Source organism: Macaca fascicularis, chromosome 12 (genome assembly GCF_037993035.2).
Source record: "Macaca fascicularis isolate 582-1 chromosome 12, T2T-MFA8v1.1".
NCBI classification, from domain to species: domain Eukaryota; kingdom Metazoa; phylum Chordata; class Mammalia; order Primates; family Cercopithecidae; genus Macaca; species Macaca fascicularis.
The window spans coordinates 6822098-6845802 of NC_088386.1; the positions used below are offsets into that span (position 1 = coordinate 6822098).

The window sequence follows — 23705 nt, forward strand, 5'->3', positions numbered from 1 at the left end:
CACAGATCATTTCAGCTTTGAACTCCTGGCCTTAGTGATTCTGCCACCTTAGCCTCCCTAGTAGCTGTGACTACCACTTGTTGGAATTTAAATAGAGAAAGCATAAATGGGATGTTTAGCATCTAACACGCTGAAGGTTCTCAATTAACATTGCATCATAGAGTTTGCTCAATAAGCTTACCAGCTCCTTCACAGAAACCTAAAGGGAAGACCCACAGGGTAGGAGTGAACTCTTACATGAATGTACCCCCAAGATTCCAAGATGGATGCCATATGTGCTGAATAAGCTCTCTCTGTTTATTGGTGGGAGCACTTGATTTCTACTTGGTTGTAAGTTTATGTGCTAGAAAATGTTTCCTATCAGCCCCAGCTTTAGGTAAATATTATTCCTTCAGAGAATGTTTTACCATCTTAGACATCCACAAAAAAATGCCAGCTGTTCTCCCCACTCACCAAGGATTGGTCCTGAGAGTAGGCACATTAGGAAGCAATGCTGGTGGGCATGGAATGACTCTAACTTTACTGTGTCCCACTCTCTTGCTGCCTCTGTTTCAATGTTGGTTCAGTGTAGCTGGCCTGACAAAGCCTCATTTTCATATTAATGGCCTTTACCAACTCTCTTTAGTATCTCTTTATGTTTTTGGAAGACGTTTTTTGTTGTTAATTTTTGTTTTGTGTAGTTTCATTAAGCAGAAGAATTCTGGGACAGAGCAGTTGCACTAGAGTGGAAATGGATCTCTTGAATTAGTTGTGGAGCAACTAGGTTGACCAAGGTTTGGTTTAAGCCAAAATGTGCTAGATATTTACTAGTTCCACTGACCAGCAGTATGATTTTGGGAAATAGGTATTGTTTCCTGAAAACAGAAAAATTCTGGTTTTCCAGGTGAGAAATTAGTAACAGGGTAAGAGCTTTGCCCAAAGCCACATTGATAATAATGAACAAAACAGATGTTGATTTCAAGTGTTTGTGACATCTGACTATGTATTAATTTTAACAACTTAATTTTCTTAGGCTAGATATTCTTACCTACGAAATGAGAAAAATATTGCCCCTCATGGTTTTATTATGACAATAAGAGGTAACATACATAAAGAACTGTACACAATAGGTCCACAAAAATGGTAATATTCTATTATGTAATTTATTATTATTGTACATTCATGAAGATATTTGACTCATTCTAATTCTCTTCATAAAGCCAGCATTTATTTTTTTCCCCAATTTTTAAAAATTGTGGTAAAGTACACATAACAAAATGTGCCATCTTTGCACTTCTTTTGTATATAGTTCAGTGGTTTCTTAAAATTTTTTCTTTTAATCCTTGCTAGCAGGAAGTCAAGTTGAGTGATATAAAGTACACTTACATTGTTGTGCAACCATTACCACCGTCCATCTTCAGAACTCTTTGTATCTTTCCAAATTGCTTGGAAAGATGTAATTGAACCTCAGTACTCATCAAATAGCGACTCTTCATTTCCTTTTTGTTACCACCCCTTGCACCTCCCGCCATCCCTGGCAACCATTGTTCTACTTTCTGTCCCTATGACATTGACTATTCTAAATACTTCATAGAAGTAAAGCCTGTATTTCTTAAATAAGAGCTTCACATACAACGAAGCGTCCTGGGAGAGAGGGACAAGATGTCACAGTCTCCAAACCAAAGTGTCAGGAAAGTGAGAGCTGCCATGTCTGCCCTTTCACAGAGAGCATTCTTGTGCACTTTCAGCTGATGGCATTTCTCCTCCACGCAGGTGAAAGATGTGCTCTAAGACAGGTTTGAATTCTCTAAGGCCCTTTCCAACAATTAGAGTGCTTCAGAGGATATGACTGAACTGGATTTACCTTTTCCACCAGTCAGCACTGTCATTAGGGCTCCCGTTTCCTCCCCATGGAGGGATTTCACATTCATGGACTTGGCTCTCAGCAACCCCTGTGTGCTGGTGCCAGGCTGAGCCCAGCCACTGCTCTCATGCATTCGAAATGCTTTTCAGCCTGGCCTCTGGCTCAGAGGAGCAGGCGCTGTGAGATTATTTACCTGTTAAGAGTTAGGCCAGGAAAACTATCTTTTTGAACCACCATGAAAATTAAAATAAATGTATATTGACTTTGCAGTGGGCTGAATGTTTGCATTCCCCACAAAATTCATACACTGAAAGCCCAACCTATAAAGCGACCATATTAGATAGTGAGGCCTTCTGAGTGTGGAGCCCTCATGAATGGGATGAGTGCTCTTGTAAAATAGACTCAACAGAGCTCCCTCTTCCACGTTCTACCACATGAGGATGAAAGAGCAGATGACCTGACCTTGCTGGCACCCTGATCTTGAACTTCCAGCCTCCAGAAATGTAAGAAATAAATTTATCTTGTTTATAAACCACCCAGTTTATGGCATTTTATTATAGCAGTATGAATGGGCTAAGACATCATTTACAAATTTGAGTGTTTTTAAATAACTGGGTGTTTTTTCTCACGTACTGTATGTCTGCTTGGACTGAAACACATCTTTTTCTCCTCCTTTAATTCATTGGCCTACACCAAATTCAGAGATGAAAAAGAGACCTCAAGCTAACATAGTCCTTCATGAGCTTCCCGTTTTACTTTGATTCTGCTGTGCGACTAGAATCAAGCTCATGAACAAAGAAGGGAGGGAAACTAACATTTTTTCTGAGGACATGAATATTGTTTAAACATCTTTCGACAACCTGAAAACACTCATATATGTTCCACAGACTGTTCAAAGGCCTTTACAAAATTAAACTAATGGTATCCCTATAGCAGCCTTATGAGGAAGATGCTGTTATTCCTATGTGGTGCATGTTTAGGTTGATGATGAGGCCACTAAGGAATATGACTGTATCAGTTTTCTATTGATGTGTAACAAATTACCACAAACGTAGTGGCTTAAAACAAAATAAAAATATATAATAAAATCTTTTGAGTGATGAGGAATTGAAACTCGGAGATGAGATGAGAAAGCACTTATCCACTTACTATCCCTCACCTAGCAATTAAAAGAGTTAACATTTTGGCTGGGCACGGTGGCTCACACCTGTAATCCCAGCATTTTGGGGGGCCTACATGGGTGGATCAATTGAGGTCAGGAGTTCGAGACCTGCCTGGCCAACATGGTGAAACCCCGTCTCCACTAAAAATACAAAAATTAGCTGGGCCTGTCAATTCACTTCTGTATCTATGGAGGCTATTTGGGAGGCTGAGGCAGGAGAATTGCTTGCACTCGGGAGGTAGAGGTTGCAGTAAGATGAGATCATGCCACTGCACTCCAGCCTAGGGGACAGAGGGAGACTCTGTCTCAAAAAAAAAAAAAAAAAAAAAAAGAAAAAAGAAAAAAGAAAAAACTCAGAAACAAAACGAAACAACAACAACAACAAAAAAAAAACCATCTTAAGTCATGACTGTCTGTCCGAAAGCCTATAAGGCCAATTTCTTTGCTATCACAAATTATCACAACATTTGTTTTAAGATAATTGATTCATTTTTTAGATTCACAACCTTTCTTTCAAGGGAGACATCTCAAAGGCTCTCTGCGTATGATTTATTAAAGGTCACAGACCTAATTTATGGCAGAGCCAGAACTAGACTTATTTCTAGCCCGATTTGCTTACAAATCACGATTGACCCCTTCATGCCAAACTAAGCATGATTGCCTTTTCTATGCCTCACTTTGTTTGATTCTGTGTGATATGTGTTTACTTCCTGTAGATTAGAATATGATTAAAAAAAAAAAAAAGTAATGACACACAGCATCGCAGAGAGCCCCTGACCATGTGGTCTGCTTCGTGGTTAGTGTGTGTGCATGACCTCATTCAATCCTCAGGATCTGTGAAGTTTTTTTTGGTTTGGTTTTATTTTGTTTCCCAATTTGTATCTGCCACACGTAAGGGTTACATTGGTTAATTTATTTCAAATCACAAAATTAAAGGAAACGGGTTTTATGTTATTTGAGCCCCAGTCTTCCAAGCTCTGATGTTCACGCATCTCTCCTGCTCGCAGGCCCTGAGCCTTGTCAATGCCTCCCGGCGCTTCGCCAACTTTTCAGCTGACTCTGATCATAGTTTCTCCCAACTTCTTCATTACATGGCTCTAGAAAGGGTCAGTGCCTTAATCTTGCTAAGCCTGTGGCTTTTATTTCTTCTCACCTGCCTTGGTTTCTCAGTAGCATCTAATAACTCTCTGCTTCCTCCTGATAAAGCACTTTGTAATCAGGGCTCCTACTGACTCACCTGGTTTTCCTCATTCTTCAATGCACATTTGCAGGTTCCCTTGTGTAGCTTATCCTTCTAGAACATCCATTGTTTCTAGATCTATTTCCTAGTTATACTCCTGCCCTAGATGATGCCAACCTGTGCACACATGGCCGTGTGTTTGGATATACCTATTCATACATAGACAAACACACATACACACATCTCTTAAGTGTCTACGGACCAGACCTCACTGCTGAACTGCAAACATGTACCCAGCTACTGACCTTCCATCTATGCTTGCTGCCTAGTTGAAACTTCAAACTTAACAAAATCCCAAATTAAACTTGTCTACCCTTCTCATTTTACAACCACCATTTTCCAAAACAAAATAAAACAAAAACTCTGCCCCAATCTACTCAGTTGCATAAGCCCCAAATCCAAGCTTTCTTGACTCTTTTCTCCCCCACACACTCTCTTTCCAATCCACCGAGCCCTGTCATTTCTGTCTACCAGCTACTGCTAGAATCTTTGCTACTACTGTGCTAGTGCAAGCCGCCACCACCCTCCCTCAGGCTTTTGAAATGGCCATTAACTGTTATCTCCTCCTCCTCTCCTATCCTGCTATGATCCCTTCTCCAAGGGACCATAACCCAAGTTAGATTTTTCTTAAGGGTAAATCTGGTACTGTCTCTCTTCTGTTGAAAGCCCTGTCAGTTTTAAATTTCTGTGTGTGTGTGTGTGCTGACTACCTCATACATAGAAGGCTTAATAAACACCACATGAAGTGGGTTCTGTTTCACAGCAGTCAGTCTTTGTTTAGTCTCAAACACACAGGGTTAAGGTCCTTTGTAAGAAAAAGATGTAGGGTAGGAGACGGAAGAAATACGGTTTTTGTGAGTGGGCGCTGATGAGGGTGGAGGAGAGTCTGAAGGTTCATGTGGGTAGCTGAAACCAGGGTGGCTCCAGAACACTGAAGCTGACATTGACCGAATCAATGAGATTGCTCTTGTATACATTTAAGCCAGGCGTGAGTTACCCAGGATAACTCAGCTCAGTGATGAGTGAGCCCAGGACAGCACTTTTAGCCATGCTGAAATCAATAAACCCAGCCAGTGGGAGTTTCTTGTTTCTCCAGCAACCCCACAGGTCATGTTGTCTGGGAGTTAATGGTCTAATGAATGAGAATGGGAGCTAAGGGATTAATTGTTTGACTCTTCATTAACTCAAGAAAACACAGCAAGGCACATGTGTCTTCCACACAAAATCATACAAAATGTTCTCTTTATTAAATATACATTATTTACAGTTCATCTTTCTTCTGTACAACAATAACCATAGAAAACAAAGAAATCTAAGGCTAACTTTTATTTTTTCCCCATACAGTGTATTAAGACGTGTTACATGGTCTACAAAACTGACTTGGAAGAGGCAACGTCACTTGGGATTTTGTTTTAGGAACAAAAATCAGAAGATAAAAAGGAAAAGGTAGACTCCAGCATTTCCACAAAAAGATGACCTGTTTTGTGCTTTTACCATAATAAAGAGTCTGACATATGTGTATTTTTGCAGGGAGGTTATTTTGCAATTTATCTTTCGTTGAAATACCCTCCCCACTCTTTCTCATTCCCTGAAAAGGAGGGCCTGAACATGCCGTAGGAAGAGTTACTTCACATCTGAAACACACTGTAATGCTCTGTCTTAGAAATCAGCAAACCGTAACCTATGGACTAAATTAGTTTTTGTAAATAAAGTTATATTGGAACATGACCATGGGTATTCATTTATACATGGCTGCCTTTCTGCCCTAGGCTAGTGACTAAGGAAAATGTTAGCTCAAGGCAACACAGGATATCAGGAGGCCTGTCAACTGTCAGATTCAGAAAGAGAAAATTCTTGGTCTTGGTCCTCACTAAATGCAGTCTTTTTCTCAATATAACTATGCTGCTTTAAGCAAAGTTTGGTATTTTTCTCAACAGTATTTAAGGCAGGACAAGGTTACACGGGTTGATACTGCCTTTCAAACAGAATAGACTAGGTGAATATTTCACGTAAAACGTTTGGGATAGAGACTGACTCTAATGGGAAAGCATGCCAAGGCTGATGCCCATTAATATTTTCCCTTCAAGTTTTCTTGAAAGAGAAAGCCTTTCAAAGAGTCTGTAGGAGAATGCATTATTCCTGTTGCATATCCAGCACTTTGTTCATGTTCTCTTAAGATATTTCTGGCATCTGAAGCATGTAAGACTCTGACACTCATTCAAATAGGACCAGGCTTTAATCACTAACACAACTATCTTCACCTTTGGTCTTGGCTTGGGACTAATCTCCTAATTTTGTCCTATTTTATAAAGGGTTTCCTTGTGTCAACTGGAAGGACTGAGAAAAAAACAGTGTGCCTAGATGGTGTTAGATGGTAGGTCCCTGGCGGTACTCATTGTCAGGGCTGGAAAGTACTCATTCCTTCTTAGAGTTTTGGTATGCTTATTCATGTCAGGATGAATGGAAGGAAAAGAAAGACACTGGATGGATTCCAGAATCTAAGGACTTCCACTCACAGGGGCTCTGACTGAGAATAATAGACCTACAGCAGTTTTCTGACAGTTGTTTCATTTCCTGAAAGTTGTATCTGGGTGCTTAACCTGGGCAGGTTAGATAATTATAGTAATAGTTCTAAAGCACTCTGAGAAAATCCTGAAAAAAAAATTAAAACTTGAAAAAAAAAAAAAAAAAGATGTGACTTAAGAAGTTTTGGAAGTTAAAAAAATATCATGCAAATGTGAGTAAAGAATTATTCATGCAAAGCCCATGATATTGCCTCTTTCCCTAATGAGTAAGACAATGATCCAAATGCACTAAAGAGACTCTTGAGTTAGGAGCCACGAAAGTGGAAAGGCTGCCACCAATGATTCATGGTGGAAGCAATAAACTTCCTCACCTCAGACGGCCACCAATTACTGCCACCGGCCCCTCTTCCTCCTCATCAAGTTCCCAGCGGGTGTGGTTGAAACCCAAACCAGCTTTTGCATTAACCTCTGTTCATGTCTGCTCAGCCACTTCGTAGACTGTAAACATTACATAAGACAGATATCTAGCTTACAAAGTACAATATTTCACTAGAAAATGTGCTTTTCTGTTCTTCCTCAGAGTACCTTAGTGCAAAATAAGATAAAATAATCACTCAAAAATAGCAAACCGGTTAATTACTAAAACCTTATGTGAAAGATTCAAATAATTGCCAACATAAAAGAGGAATGCTTCTCTCCCTACCAAACAGATATGTATGTAGAATGTTCTAGAGAAAAGTTGAATAACAGCCCTATTCGTACAAAGTGTGCACATGTGTGTGCGTGCATGTGTGTGTTGCACTTTTTCCCCTTTAGGTGGTTCAACTATTTGGAATTTGTGAAGGCAGAACTGAGAATGAGAGACAACCAAAATCTGCAAAGTAGATGATTCCACAAACAAGACTATGAGAGAGGAGATAAAAGAAGAGGTTGAGAATAGCCCAAGAACAGTATATAGAGATAATTTAATTACATTGTGTATATTTTAAAGAAAACAGGTTCAAACTGCATGAGAGACACGAACTAGCACTCAGTTATCCTCCTAGACTTCTGAAAGTTTTCAGTTTGCCTGCATCTTCTTCCATTAATCACCTTTGCCATCTTCAGGAACAATGAAGTCTGTTTGTTTATTTGCTCAATACATGACCTGTAGGACAATTGAGGGCTAAGTATGTCCAAGCCTTTTCGTTAAGGAAGAATGAGTGGCAGCACCATACAGGTGTCCCAAAGGCCTTTTGGTAGGCTGCTGCTGCAATGAGATTTTGATGGATGGAAGCTATGGGGAAGCTTAAAGGAAGCTAGGGCAGTTGGTGAACAATCCGTCAAGACCTTTCCTTTCCTAAGAAAAAATGCAGCAGGTCTGATACCCATCTCCCTGGATATCTTGGACTGGATAAGTTGGCTGTGCATGCACCCTCCCCGTGCAACTCTTCTAACTGAATTAACTTCCTGCAGAGAGGGAGCAGGTATGACCTTCAAGACGGGAAACATTCACTCAGGCTCAGAGGTGAGACCTCACATAAATGGACAACATTTTTTAGTCAATTATTGACTGAAGGGTAGACTTCAGTTAGGTTCAGAAATTTTATGTAGAGTCAAAATGGCTCATCAGGACTAAGAAGGGTTTTAGGAAGAGTTGGACTACAACCAAACCACCTTCAGGAACATCTGGAAGAACAATGGCATGCAATAGGTCATAAACACATGGCAGTGGAAGAACTGAGAAAAGGGAAGGAGAGGGGCCAAAGTGGAGACACTTAGGTTCATGGGAGGCGAGACTTTTGGAATCCCCCAACCTGACCTGAAACAAGAATGTAGAGAATTCAGCCTCCCCAAATGTATGGCAGAGACAGAGACCATCTATTTTTACTGTCCCTAAAAGTCAATCCACCTCTTTCTACAGAAATTTATATGCATTGATAGATATCTACTTTGAGGAGGAGAAACAAAACAGCTTATGGAAGGTGGATTTTTAAAAAATTATTTAAAAAATAACAAATATTTCCCAGAAATTTACCTGTTTCTTTCAGTCTCTAGTGGATGCTTTACCAAAAATAATTGTGCAGGACCTTGTGCTGCATTCTAGGACACTTTACGCATGCCCCTGTTGCAATAATACATGCCTTGCCTGCTAGAGTTTGAGCTCCTCAAGGACAAGAACAAGGTGTAATTTATACATGTTCATCCAATGCCTAGCACAGCACTCACTGGCATTCCATAAATACTTCATAAATGAAGAAAGAAAAACAATCTCTTTATTTTGTTCTATCCTGTTCTTGCTACCCATTGGTGGGGATGGGTCTGACAGAAGGTAGAAGTCAAGTTAATACCATCTCTGTTATTACTAAGGAGAAGAAAAAAGTTGTTTTAAAATATCACCCCTAGGATCCTTAAAATCTTCTGTGTACAGCTGAGGGTAAATAGAAGAGGCAAAGCTATTCGTAAAAATATGTCTATAGAAATGACAAATGTCTATTTCTCCAGACAAATTTTTCATAAAGATGGCAACTGAGGCTATACATGCAATAAATGATGCAGTAGGTTAAATATATTTTAGAGTTAGCAAATATACTGTTGCTTACATAAATAGATTTGTTTGGTGGAAAAAAAATCAATGAAACAGCCCCATTAAAATATGAAATTTCACAGGTACTTTTGGTTTTACTGTAAAGTGATCCATATTCCATAAAATCTTTTTGTAAACAGCAGTTATTGAAGGCTGAGGGTTTAAGTGGAAGAGACGATGGTGGCCCAGTTGGCCAGAGCATGTAGTTGGGAAACCTGAATGTGACACGAAAAAGAAAAAAAAAAGTCGTTAAAGAGAGATTAAGATGCTTTCAAAGTCTCCTTTGAGATGATAACTGCTGAGGGATTGAAACACTCACACAATTGGACAATTACATAAAACTACATAGATCTTGGTACCACTGAGGAAAGACAGTCGGAGTTAGCACGATTTCTAACTGTAAATTACATTCTACTTTGGAGGGTACGGCTCACTTGCATTTCATATATATCTAGCAAAAGTTAGTGTTCTCTGGGGTTAAGAAACAATTCAACCCTGTAAAAATAATTCTGCTTTAGCCCTGAGACTACTTATAGGAGTGGCGTGCAGGGGGCACTGTCCTGGCATCTACATTTAGGTCCTGTGGCATGCAGTGTGTATGGAGTCTACACACGTGAGGAAGATGCCAGTTGATTCTGTAGTGCAGTTGTTGTCAGGATAGAGCTTCACAGATTCTTCATCCTACAGGACCATCTAAAAGCATATATACTTAGATGAGAAAATCAAATACTCCGAGTTAGCCTTTGCTAGTCTCCATTTCTTCTGTTAGCACTATGTCAGCAAAATACAGTCCTCACTGCTCGAAGATTGAATAATGAAGAGTTCCAGCTTTATTACTCACACCTTCCTTTGCCTTTCTATTTCATTAGTGGAGCTGCTTCAGGCTAAACCCACTACACTTCGTGGTGACTTTTATTTCAGGGGACAAAGGAATATATAGCCAAGCAAAAGGCTGATTTATACAGGCTTTTTATGGAAATCAAAAATTCAAAAGTGAAAATTGAAGAAAGGGAGGAAAGGGCAGGGGAAAACACTGTTTAAAGATCCTTCATCTTACTAAAGAATCATTCATCTTATTAAAACTAAAAGGAGAGAAATGGTATCATGGTTAAAATCACTTTAAAATAAATGATATCATGTAGCCAAAAGATACCATGTAGATGATAAAGTGATTAAGCTCAAATCCATAGAAAATTTCAAGGAGAGAATCTGCATTTAAAACAACATCTTAAAATAGAGGAATATGATTGCAAACTAAATCCTTAACTCATAAGCTCTGAAACTGAAAGAAAAGCTGTGCTTGAAATGGAATGAAGCAACTAAGTTCCTCACTATGAGAGGCGAGAGACAGTGTACCCTAAGCAAAAGATAGAATGTCTGCTAACTGTCAAGGCTGGCCAACAGAGCTGTGGTCATCGATTTCCACACTGAATCTGCCTCGTAAAGAGAATCAACAAGTATTTTCCACACCTAAGAATCATTACATGAGCATTTCCAGCATCTTGGAGCATTTATGTTGTTTTCTCCTTACCTTTTCCTCCAAGATGGCACAGGACAAAGAACGATGCATATTGCCACAGAAAAATCATTAAGATCTTTACCACCACCCCATGGATGAGCTCAAGGTGCCTTCTTGAAGGAATGAATGACTGTTTTCAATGCTTTGTTACCAAAAGGGGCAAAAACCCTGAAATTTATCACCACCTCTTTTGGGAGTTTAAGCCTATAAAGAGATGTTTGGAAGAGTCTTTATGTACATAGGGTATAGCAGACTTGAAAATGTGATAAGCTACAGAACCTAAGGGCTCCTCTGAAATCAAGCAAAGCTAGTTAGCTAGAGGTGACCATGTCACTTACGTTAATGCATCCTAAACCTCTCGGAGAATAGCTTGATGTTCAAAAATGTGAAACTTGCAAATTTGAATTAACTGTCTTCACCGGGTCTTTAGTGAGTGAATGGAAGGGCAGAATTCTGTTTGGTATTTCTCTTCTTTCATGCAGTTTTTTTTTTTCCATTTTTTCCTGATTTAATTTTTGTTTTAAAGCTGAGTTAAGATGGTTTAGGCTCTTTCATTGAAACAGGTACTATTTTAAACTTTTATTTCAATTTCTTTATGCTGCAGCAACATATATGTGTGTGTGTTTGTGTGTATATATCTATATATATATGTGTGTGTGTATACATATGTGTATATATATACTCACATATATATACATGTATGTGTATATATATACTCACATATATATACATGTATGTGTATATATATACTCACATATATATACATGTATGTGTATATATATACTCACATATATATACACATATACACATGTGTGTGTACATATATGTCAGTAGAATAATCCCAGGAATACCTAGCTAGCATTCTTACAAAATTGGAGGAGGCATTTTTGAAGATACGGAACATCTACTTCCTAGACGCTTTCTTGTTACCTCCTAGTTTCAAGCTACTATTACCATGCCTCCCCTAGCTTTATGCTATGGTGTGCTATCCCAACGTGTCGGCCCCAGGAGAGAGTGGTAAGAAAGGAGCAAAGTAATTTTGCTCACTACTATCAGTGATCATATATTTGAAAATACTCAGGGTCTAAGGGTCATAGTGAAAAAGGGTGATGAGTTAAGGCAAGTGATTGCCTATGGTAAAGAAAGTAAACCACCACAAAACAAACCTCTCTTACCCCTTTTATAATGCCTCCAAAGCAAACCAGGCCTCTAGGTTCTTCTCTCCCTGCCCTGGGTTCCCTGGTAAGAATAGACTTGAGATGGGGAGGATGTCAGGAATGACCGTCATGTGCCTAAGCCAAAGAGCTCAGGTTCAAAGCAAGCCCGAACCACCAAGCGGCTGCCAAACTGAACAGTGCATTTTAGAAACTGGAAGTACAGAACTGAACATGCAGGAGTGCACACATGTGTCTCTTCCTTGTCTTGAATAGTGAAGTCAGTCTCTTGAGTGGTCGTTTTCACCTGATAGGTTCATCAGAGAGGAAGGCAGTGGCCACGTCTGCCTGGTCTCTTGGACTCGATCAAGGGAATTGATGCTGTGGTGGATGCAAATATGTTCCAGAAAAGAAATGGCAAGCAGAAAATAAAGAGAATGACCAAATCAAAAGACAGGAGAGAAGAAGGGGAGGAGATAATTGAACAACAAGAAAAAATAGTAGTAGGAACCCTGCAGTTTCTCAGATGAAATATTCCCGTTTACACTCGCTCACTGTGTTTTGCAAGTCAATATCATTTCTGAAGGAACTGTCCAAATTTTCTGGATATTCCTTCTCCTTCATCTGGTTTGTACGATGTGACTGCTTGTGCTGGTAGAGGAACCGGGTCATGATGCCGATGATACAGAAGATGATGAATATCACCACTGCTATCACCCCTGGAGAGAAAGGGGAAGGAAAGAGAGAAGGAAATAATCACAAATCATCTGCTCAGGAGAGTGGATTCCTGCCAGATGAGAGGAATGCTAAAGAGAGAAAACAAAACAAAACAAATCACACAAACGCAACTCTGCCACCTGCCCAGAAATAAAGACCTGCTGAAAGGCCCTGTCTTCGATTATTATAAAACTTTCTTTCAAACTAGCTGGGAGAGAGGCGCTTTCAACCATAGAAGGTTTTGTTTAAAGAACTGAGAATGCCATCTTCTACATATGGAATTGGACTAGCAAAGGGTTTCTTTGTAAGTTTTTCAAGTCTGCTATAAATGTGTCAGAATCATTTGTAATTAGCCCATTTTTTTGGTCACCTCACAACTAAGTATTTCAGAGTTACTTTAGCATCCTAGAAAATGGTACTTAAATATCTCACTTCTCAACACATGCCCTCCTGATGTAAATTTGTTTTATGTTATATACTTGTTTCGCTCAAACATTTTCATTAATAACGAAATGATCACTATAAATTCAGAACATTTTTGCATGCTCTGCACTCTGTGAAACTGAGGCTCATTCAGTGACAAGACGCCTCTGTTCTCGAGAAACTCAGAGTCCATTGAGACGGCAAACTTCTGCCCAGGCCCATCAGATTCCCCCTAATTCTGATTGTGTGTGATTCAACTGGATTATGTTGCAAGCTATCCTTGCTTACCCTAAGGTCTCACCCTTACCTTTGCCAGGAAGGCTCTTGGAACATGAAAGGCAGTATCCGCCAAGGGACAGTGAAAATGTGGAAGTGGCAGATGTGTCTCTACATGAATGTAGTATTTCAGCATGAAAATATTTAACAATATGTATGATAAGCAAAGACTTGACTTGTAATAAGTTCTATATTTTGCTGTTTTACTTTTCTAAGGAGAGGAGATATTGAGGAAAAGTGTCTATTTTAGAAAGTTATTTTTGGACACAGTGCATTATGATTTACAGAAGCATGGACATTTGAAAGTTTCATATGTGGATTGCATGTCTTCCGCCAATTTTTTGTAGAACTGGGGCCATGATTAAGATTTATTTTTATAAATATATGTTCCTAAACCATTTTGTGGCATTTTCTACAACTATGTTAGAACAAGTAAGAGTAAAATCACTTAAGTTAGCAAGTCTATGAATAAACTGGGTGGTAGTGAGTGACTCTCCTGAGTGGGTTGCAGCCTTAAGAAATGAAATAGGAAACTGGTTCCTACTCCTTCAATGCTTGGGATAGTCCAAGTCAGCAGCTGTGCAAGCCTCCAGGAATTTTCCTAGGGCGTCAGATGACTTTCCTGTCCTTAAAGAGACTCACAGAGCATGTAAATAGCTGGAGAGGAATCAGCAGTCACAAAAGTCTTTTTCTGCACTTGTCAAATGGGAAATTACTGAAAGAGATATAGGCACAAAATTCTTTCCCACATTTCTCGATGCCAAACAAAAATTAAGGTGGACCAGCTTCTCTGAAGCAGAAATTCAGGTCAGAGGTTTTAGGAACTTCCTTAAGGAAAGGCGTGGTTTTCCTTTCTTCATGTTATCAGGAGTGCACCTCTGTGCTCCCATAGCCATTTGTACCTCCTCCCTCAGAACAGCCTTCACTGGTTGTCTTGTTTTCTGTTTACCCATCTCCTCCCTGGCTCATTCATCCTCTACTTAGCACAGAGCCTGACCCGCAGCAGGGCTCATTAAATATAAGCTAAATGGAACGATACTGCAGGTTTTTAAAAGGAAAACTCCATCTGCCAAGGATCAGTTCATCTAGGCTTCCAGAAGGCAGGGATGGTGGCACCTGCTAAGGTTATGTTTCTCAGATAGAAACGAGTTTGGTCTTTCACACGCATCTTACATTAAGCGAAGCTTGGAAATCATTCTGTGTTGCAAGACCCAGATGGAAAAATCAAGCCACAGCAGGCAGAAGCCAAGCTGAAGCAGAATAAAAAAGTGGGGAGGCCAACAGGCAGTGAGAAAATGGAAAAGCAGGAAAGCTGAGCTCGCAGCAGAGGAGACAAGGTCTGCATCTGTAACCATATGTGCAGTGAGATTTGAAACTACAGTCCTGTGGGCTTTACCCTGCTCATTAGACTTAACCCAAATCACTTGGTGGGGAACACTCCGCAGGACTGTGGCTTCACCCATTGTCTGCCCCAACGTGGCTTCTTCCCTGTATTTAGCTTTGTTGGTCTGCTCTGTTTGCATTTTAGGAACAGTGACAACTGTATGAAATGAACAGAATGTGAGCTGCTGTCTGTAAGTAAATGCTCCAGCTGTTGACTTGGTGCTCAGCTGCCTCGTGAATCAGAGGCAGGATGAAGCCGCAGAGCTGCTGGTGTCGGCAGAGCCTGCCTTTGATCATTCAGCACACATGACTACTCATGAAAAGCTCACAGTCTTGCAGATAATGTGGGGGGCTGTGAGCACTGGATGGCCATAATTAAGGAAGGCTTCAGATAACTTTCTCCAAAATACAGGATCGTTTATGTCTTTCTGCATTCAACAACAATGAATTGTTTACCTCCGATGACTGCCGAATCACTTCGAACAGCATTCGTGAGTGGTTCCCGCTCATCTGTCTTCCCAAAAGGATCTGAAAGGGAAGACATGGGACTTTACTTCTCACTCAAAGCACTGGCAGGAAGTCTACAGTGTGGCCCACCTGGAACGACACACCTGTGCATTACACCAGGTGCCCTCAAAGAGTTGTGAGTTGACATGTTGCAAGGAACTCAAAAAACATGCACAAGGAAAAAGCATTTGAAATGCACTGCTCACACCCCATGGTTCAATGACCCTTTTTGTTTATACGCTAGTTGTAAGACAAGGGGTTGAAACAGAGGATGGTGGTATCCTGCCCACATGCCCTCACCCTGCCCCTAAGGTGCCCTGTTGCCTCGCTGGACAGTTCCTATGCATGCCACCTTGCTCTGCTTGAGAGTCTTCTTCAGGTGCAAGAGGATCCTGAGTTTATTGACAGTGAAGAACAAAAGTGCTGGAGAATTAACACCTTCAGGAACAGCCCTCACTGATGAGGGAGGAATTGTACTACAGGTGCAGTACCATATATGATATAAGAAAAAGCATCAGGTTTAAGGATACACAGACCTTAATCTGAATCTTTGCTCTGTTGTTTGTTGGTCTGGTGACATAGAGCAAGACCTCTTTTTAAATATGAATTTGCACATGTATTAAAGGAGAGTAGTAATGCCTATATGTGTGTATATAATGCATGTTAAATTTTCAGGAACTTGTGGCTACTACACACTCATAAGTAGTCACTATTATGATTATTGTTGTATCATTTATTATTTATAATAATATATATTACAATATTGTTTATTATTGTTGTATCATTTATCATTGGAAAATGACTAGAACATGAGTCTTATTGTTCCCCTTTGGCTAATAAGGAAACTAGATTGAAACAATCAAATAACATGTCAAAAGTCCTACAGATCATTCATGGAAGAGGCAAAATTCACACCAAACGTATACAATTACTGCACTCAGAGTCTTTCTATTACTCCTCTCTGCTGCTGGAAAAACTCCAAGATTGGTGATGTGCAGGCAGCAACAGAATTCAAGCCCCCGTGTGACATCATTAGTCCTGTCATGTGTCATTTAAACTTTCTTATCTGTCCAATGGTAAAAATAATACTTTAATTGCCTTAAAAGGTTTTGTAAGAATTATACAAGTTAATATATATGTTTTTAGAACAGTGCCTGAGACAATGCAAGTGCTCACTAAATCTTGTTTCTTATTATAATGTTGCTTACTATTAATTACATACACATTTACATGTGTATAAACATGCATATCCTAGTCTTACGAGCGGGACATCAAGCTTCCTAATGAAAAAACCAAGACACGCACTTCTTCATACCACAGCACTTGCCACACGACCATGTACAGACACACATGCAAGATGTTTGGTAAGAATTTACTGTGTCTTCGAGTGAACAGAGAGTGGTGGTTTATGCTGTCTGTGGTGTACAGGGGTGGCCTTTTCCTAGGACTCTCGAAATTGGAGCAGAAACAAATCAACATGAGAGAGAGGCTGATGGGGTCAAATGGGAATGGTATTGTAATTAAAGAAGGTGCTGGCCATGGGGCAGATATTCTGAACTGGTGACATTGATAAGGTGGGTCTGGTGGAAAAAACTTGGGGTTGGAACTTGACATTATTATTAATCGTCTGTGTACACCTGAATGGCCTACTTACATGCATATATACATGGAGAAGAACATAGACGTGTGTGTGTGTATACATATATACATACATATATATATATATGTCGCCAATTATAACAATGGGGTGACGATGATGATAGTGGGTGTTAGAGACAGAGAGAGAGCAGGCAGGCAAAGAGAAAGTGGAAAATGTGAAATCAGAGGAAGCAATGAAACGGGGAGAGAGAGAGAGGGGAAGAGGTATGGTAAAAGACAGGTAGAAGACGGGGGGAAAGAAAGAAGAAAGAATGGGAGGGAGGGAGAAAGGGAGAGAGGAAATTCAAAATATTTAGTTATTAGATCTCCTGTATCACACTGTCCACTGTGCTTGTTATTCTTGTATATCCCTGGGCTAGTCCGCCTACCTAAAATGCCTCCTGCTTCTTTATAAATACAGTCATGTGTAGCTTAATGGTGGGAATATATTCTGAAAAATGTGTCATTAGGCAGTTTTGTCATCGTGTGGAAATCATAGAGTGCGCTCACACAAACCTAGATGGTACAGCCTATGACACACCTAGACTGTATGTGTAGCATAGACTATTGCCCCAGGTTACAAACCTGTATAGCATGCTGCTGTACTGAATACTGCAAGCAACTATAACACATTTGTAAGTACATGTGTACCTAAGCATATCTAAACTTAGAAAGGGCAGATTAAAAATACGAGATTTAAATACATGCTACACCTGCATAGGACACTTATCATGAATGGAGCCTACAGGACTGGAAGTTGCTCTGGGCGAGTCAGTGAGTGAGTGGTGAAGGTCTAGGACATTACTCTACACTAATAAAGCCTTTATAAGCACTATACACTTAGGCTACACTACATTTATTAACTTTTTTCTTTCTTCAATAATAAAGTATCTTTAGCTTACTATAACTTTTTTGCTTTGTAAACTTTTTATTTTTTTAACTTTTGACTTCTTTGTCATAACACTTAAAACACAAATACATACAACTATACAAAACTATTTTCTTTCTTTATATCCTTTTGCTATAAGACTTTTTCTGTTTTTAAATTTATTTATTATTATTTTTTACTTTTTAAACTTTTTTTTTTCCTGAAAATGAAGACACAAACATACACAGTAGATTAAGCTTACATGAATTCACGACATTAACATCACTGTCTTCCACCTCCTCATGTTGTCCCACTGGAAGGTCTTCAGGGTCAACCACATGCAGGAGGTACCATCTTCTACCATAACAATGCCTTCTTCTGAGTTTTTTCCTAAAGAAAATGCTTGGGGCTTTTATTGAGGAGTAAGTTTATATCAGAGTCACCAAAATACATGTGGATAAGGTGTTGTACTAGGACCTTATGGTTGCTACAACTTCATTAGGTCATAGAAATTATTCAGCTCCATTATAATCTTAGAGGACTACAGTCTATGCAGACCATTATCTTCACATGGTACATGACTGTATTCAAATCTGGATCATCCATTATGGTTTATTTTTCTGCCTTGCCTTGCCTTGCCCTGCCCTGCCCTGCCCTGCCCTGCCCTGCCTTGCCTTGCCTTTCCCCTTGCCTTTCCCCTCTCGTTTCCTCTCCTCTCCTTTCCTCTCCTCTCCTCTCCTCTCCTTCTTTTCTTTCTTTCCTTCTTTCTTTCTTTCTTTCTTTCTTTCTTTCTTTCTTTCTTTCTTTCTTTCTTTCTTTCTTTCTTTCTTTCTTTCTTTCTTTCTCTCTCTCTCTCTCTCTCTCTCTCTCTCTCTCTCTCTCTCTCTCTCTCTCTTTCTTTCTTTCTTTTTGACTGAGTCTTGCTCTGTCACTTAGGCTGGAGTGCAGTGGCGCGATCTCAGCTCACTGCAACCTCTGTCTCCCCGGTTCAAGCAACTCTCCTGCCTCAGCCTCCTAAGTAGCTGGGATTACAAGCATACACCACCATGCGCAGCTAATTTTTCTGTTTTTAGTAGAGACGGGGTTTCACCATGCTGGTCAGGCTGGTCAGGAGCTCCTGACCTTGTGATCTGCCCACCTTGGCCTCCCAAAGTGCCGGGATTATAGGCATGAGCCACCGTGCCCAGCCTCATGGCCTTTTTCCCTTACTCCAACTTACAATGGTTTCTCCCTTATTGAGTCTATGTACTACTTTTAAGATCATTAACCAAAGTAATAACCTTGGTTACTACTTAACATTGATTTTACAACAGATTTCCCCATTTCTAGCAAATTTTGCTAATGATACATTAATATATGTTAACCCAGTTTGTTAATTGTAACTCTCTAATATTTATTAAAGCTACAAATAAAATACTTCATATCTAGTATGATGACAGCTTCAGTAACACGACTACGAAAATTAAAAATACCATGCCTATATCCATGTTTAATGGACACCTTCTACAAAGTAACCCTTGGGGTAGTTATTCATTTATTTCAATAGTACTTCTCTCTTCACAGTGTGTCTAAATTGTCTTTTACAATTTTAGAGCTATCTTTTAGTTTTAATTCCCTTCTCAAAAAAAAAAAAATGACACAGCTTAAATGTATCTATTTATATCATATATATAGATCAAGATCTATATATTATATATAGTCTATATCTATATATCTATTCTTATAGAATAGAATTTATTGTGTACTATAATTATATAGATAGACATTGAGCAACTATTTATATCTATCTCTGTGGAATATCTATATATATAGAGAGATAGAGAGAGAGAGAGAGCCAACATTCGGTAAGAACTCCTCATTATTGAAATATGTTGGACTTCTACACTTGCACCTAATGATTTACCTGTGAGGGGTGTTCACTGATTACTAAATTTGCTACACTCTACCAGAAATTTGCACTTTAACTTACATATTTCCTTTTGTAATGGTCTTCTGTCTTCTGAACATTGCAAACCCTTCTCCCTAAGCAATTGGCATGATCATATTATTTATAAATCTATCATTAGTTCATCTAAAAATATATTTGCTGCTTTTTCTAGGTTCCATACAACCCAAAAACTCTGTTCATATCTTTCCCTTAGCATTGCTCACACTGTATTATGATATTGTGCCCAGCATCTAATGCTACACCCTAATTCCCTGAACCATCGCCTTCCATCATCTTTACAGATTTCTAAAAGTAGGGACTTTAAATGTTTCTTAGTTTTTGTTATCTCCACTAACTATGGAAGTTAACACTGAGTAGCTGCTTGAAAGATGTGTGATGAATGAGGCAACAGGAGAGTCACAACAATCTCACCAAAGACAACTCAAAATAGCATTTGAAGAATAAAATGGTGAAAGCTAAAGCAGTAAAGGAGTGGGCAATACATTGCTGGAAGAGTAGATAGAAATATTTAAATATCCTATTCAGATTACCAACTTGGTTAAAAAATTTATTTCTCAATTTTTACAAAATATTGGACTGGGCACTATGGATCTCAGGCTAAAGGTCTTGGCTAAGAGTCCTGCCATATAAGAGAGTGCATGTTTCTCAATATATTTCCCAAGATACGAAAATCCCCCTGACTTGTTTACTGCAATAAGATGTCCCACCTTTTATCTTCCTACTAACACATCATGACCTATCATAGACCATTGCCAGGGGAATTGTGCCTGTAATAGAAAATTACCATGGCCCAGAACCCTTTGATGCCTACCACTATTGTTCTTAGTGTATGCTGGGAGGCAAGGGGAGGGTAAAACAATACCATGGTAATCTGGGAGCTGTATCAAATATCTCAGACCTAGCCTCTTCATCACCACTACTTGCAAAACCCATACTGTATATCAATATTGGCAGCAAATTCTGAACAAAATGTATATCCTGTGGATTTAGAAAAAGCATCCTGGAAAAACCTGACAATACCTCCTCACTCCCATACCAACCACTTTATTTTTATTTATTTATTTATTTTTGAGACGGAGTCTCGCTCTGTCGCCCAGGCTGAGTGCAGTGGCGCAATCTCGGCTCACTGCAAGCTCCGCCTCCCGGGACAAACCACTTTAAAGCATAATCAGAATGACAACCTTATTACTGTTTCTATCTATCAATATTGACATGTTGATACATGTGGATGTCTTGGTTTTATCCCAGTGTATTAGTCATTTTGTTTTATCAGTATTTATGATGCTTTGACATCTTGAGGACCTTGCTGGCCAGGGAGACACTGCCCCTCCCAGTGCTAGCTAATTCCTAGAGATAGCAAACAACATGCCTGCAAGCATGCATTTTATACACAAACCAATCAATCCAGAGCCCATCTTCCCCCACTAACTCATTTATTTAACTCACACTCACCAACCTAGTATTTCTCTTGCCTTAAATAACTCAAGGCCAAGTATTAAATAACTAGAGACCACCCTTGTAGCACAGATACTGCCCAAATTATTCAAACTATCCAATTCTAACTGGCTCAAGCTTGCCTACCTGGTTCACACCATTCCTTCCCGTGGAAGCTGCAACACAGCCACCCCACCACACTTTCCCCTTTCTCTTTCTGCCTCCTGACCAACCCTAGCACTCCTCCACGTGGCTCTGCATGGTATAATGTATCTCCTTTCTTGTGAACTGTAAGAAACAAACTTTGCTTTCAAAGGCTGTCATCTCATGCCTGTCACCTTATCATACCTGATTAAAACAAAATCCCAGATACATTTTCAGACACCCAAAATGGCAGTGACTAAGAAAAGATAAAAAAGGCACTTAGAGAATGGTGAAGCCTAGATGCATGGATGATGGTGCTGTGGGTTTTTTCTACTTTTAAAAAAGGCTGATTTAATTTATTTTGGTTACATATTCAGAAACAGGATTCGAGTTTTAATATTTTGAGGAACCTCTCTACTCTTTTCCATAATGGCTGTACCAAGTTGCATTCCCACCAGTAGTGTACAAGGGTTCCGTTTTCTGCACTTCCTCTCCGACATATGTTGTTCTTGTCTTTTTGATACTAGCCATCACATTATCAGCTGTGAAGTGACATCTCATTGTGGTTTTGATTTGCATTTCCCTGATGATCAGTGATGTTAAGCACCTTTTCAGGTACCTGTTGGACGTTTGTATGTCTTTTGTGGAAAAAAATAAAAAAGCCTATTCACATCCTTTGCCTATTTTTTTAAATTTATTTTTTTTTATTATTATACTTTAAGTTCTAGGGTACATGTGCATAACGTGCAGGTTTGTTACATATGTATACTTGTGCCATGTTGGTGTGCTGCACCCATCAACTCGTCAGCACCCATCAACTCGTCATTTACATCAGGTATAACTCCCAATGCAATCCCTCCCCCCTCCCCCCTCCCCATGATAGGCCCCGGTGTGTGATGTTCCCCTTCCCGAGTCCAAGTGATCTCATTGTTCAGTTCCCACCTATGAGTGAGAACATGCGGTGTTTGGTTTTCTATTCCTGCAATAGTTTGCTAAGAATGATGGTTTCCAGCTGCATCCATGTCCCTACAAAGGACACAAACTCATCCTTTTTTATGGCTGCATAGTATTCCATGGTGTATATGTGCCACATTTTCTTAATCCAGTCTGTCACTGATGGACATTTGGGTTGATTCCAAGTCTTTGCTATTGTGAATAGTGCCACAATAAATGTTTTTCTTTTTTCTTTTCTTTCTTTTCTTGCTATGGAGTTATATTAATTCTTTTTATGCTTTGGCTACTAACCCTTCATCAGTCATATAGTTTAAAAACTTTTTTTTCCAATTCTGTAGATTGCCTTTTCATTTTGTGTATTGTGTCCTTTGCTGTACAGAAGTTCTTTACTTTTATGCAGTCCCACTTTTTTATTTTTGCTCTTGTTGATCCTACTTTTGGTGCCATGTAAAAATTACATATATATTTTCAAGATCAATGTTAAGGAGATTTTTCCTTATGTTCCTTTCCTGGAGTTTACAGTCTCAGGTCTTATATTTAAGGTTTTAATCCATTTCAAGTTAATTTTTATATGGTGCAAGATAAAGGTCCAATTCTATTCTTTTGCATGTGGATATTCAATTTTCCCAGCACAATTTATTGAGTAAGCAACATTTTCCATATTATGTATTTTTGGAAATCTTGCCAAAGATTAGTTGATTAAATAAGCCTGGGTTTATTTCTGGCTTTTTTATTCTGTTCTATTGGTCTATGTGTTTGTTTTATGCCAGTATTATGCTTTTTTGATTACTATAGCTTTGCAATATAGTTTGAAATCAGAGAGTGTGACGACTGCAGCTTTCTGCACTAGTGTTTACTGCAGTATTATTCACAATAGCCAAGATATGGAAACAACCTGTCTGTTAACGCTTAAATGATTAAAGATATTGTGGCATATACACACGCAATTGGAAATTATTCAGCATTAAAAAAGATCATGCCATTTGTGACGATACAGAATAACCTAGAGGACGTTATGCCAATTTGAAATAAACAAGACACAGAAAGACAAATACTATGCGATATAACTTATATGTGGAATCTACAAAAGTCAAACTCATAGAAACAGAACGGTGGTTGGCAGGGGCTGGCGTGTGGAGGAAATGGAGAGTTGTTGGTTAAAGAGTACAAGCTTTCAGTCAGAAGATGATAAATTTGGGGGATTTTTTTTTCTTTTTTGAAACAGAGTTTCGCTCTATCCCCCAGGCTGGAGTGCAGTTGCACGATCTTGGGGCATTGCAACCTCCGCCTCCTGGGTTCAAGCGATTCTCATTCCTCAGCCTCCCAAGTAGCTGGAATTACAGGTGTCCGCCACCATGGCCAGCTAATTTTTGTATTTTTAGTAAAGATGGGGTTTCGCCACGT

General features: G+C 39.3%; 1 protein-coding gene across 1 annotated transcript in view; it reads right to left on the reverse strand.

Moving 5' to 3' along the window:
- Positions 1 to 11443: 11443 nt before the first annotated feature.
- Positions 11444 to 23705, reverse strand: part of CNTNAP5 (contactin associated protein family member 5) — an 860931-nt gene continuing 848669 nt past the window's right edge. The window contains exons 23-24 of the mRNA XM_005572890.5: positions 15265 to 15336; positions 11444 to 12728 (exon numbers count right to left, since the gene is read on the reverse strand). Of these exons, the coding sequence (XP_005572947.3) occupies positions 12532 to 12728; positions 15265 to 15336 (269 nt within the window). The 3' untranslated portion in view covers positions 11444 to 12531. The remainder of the gene's footprint in view (positions 12729 to 15264; positions 15337 to 23705) is intronic.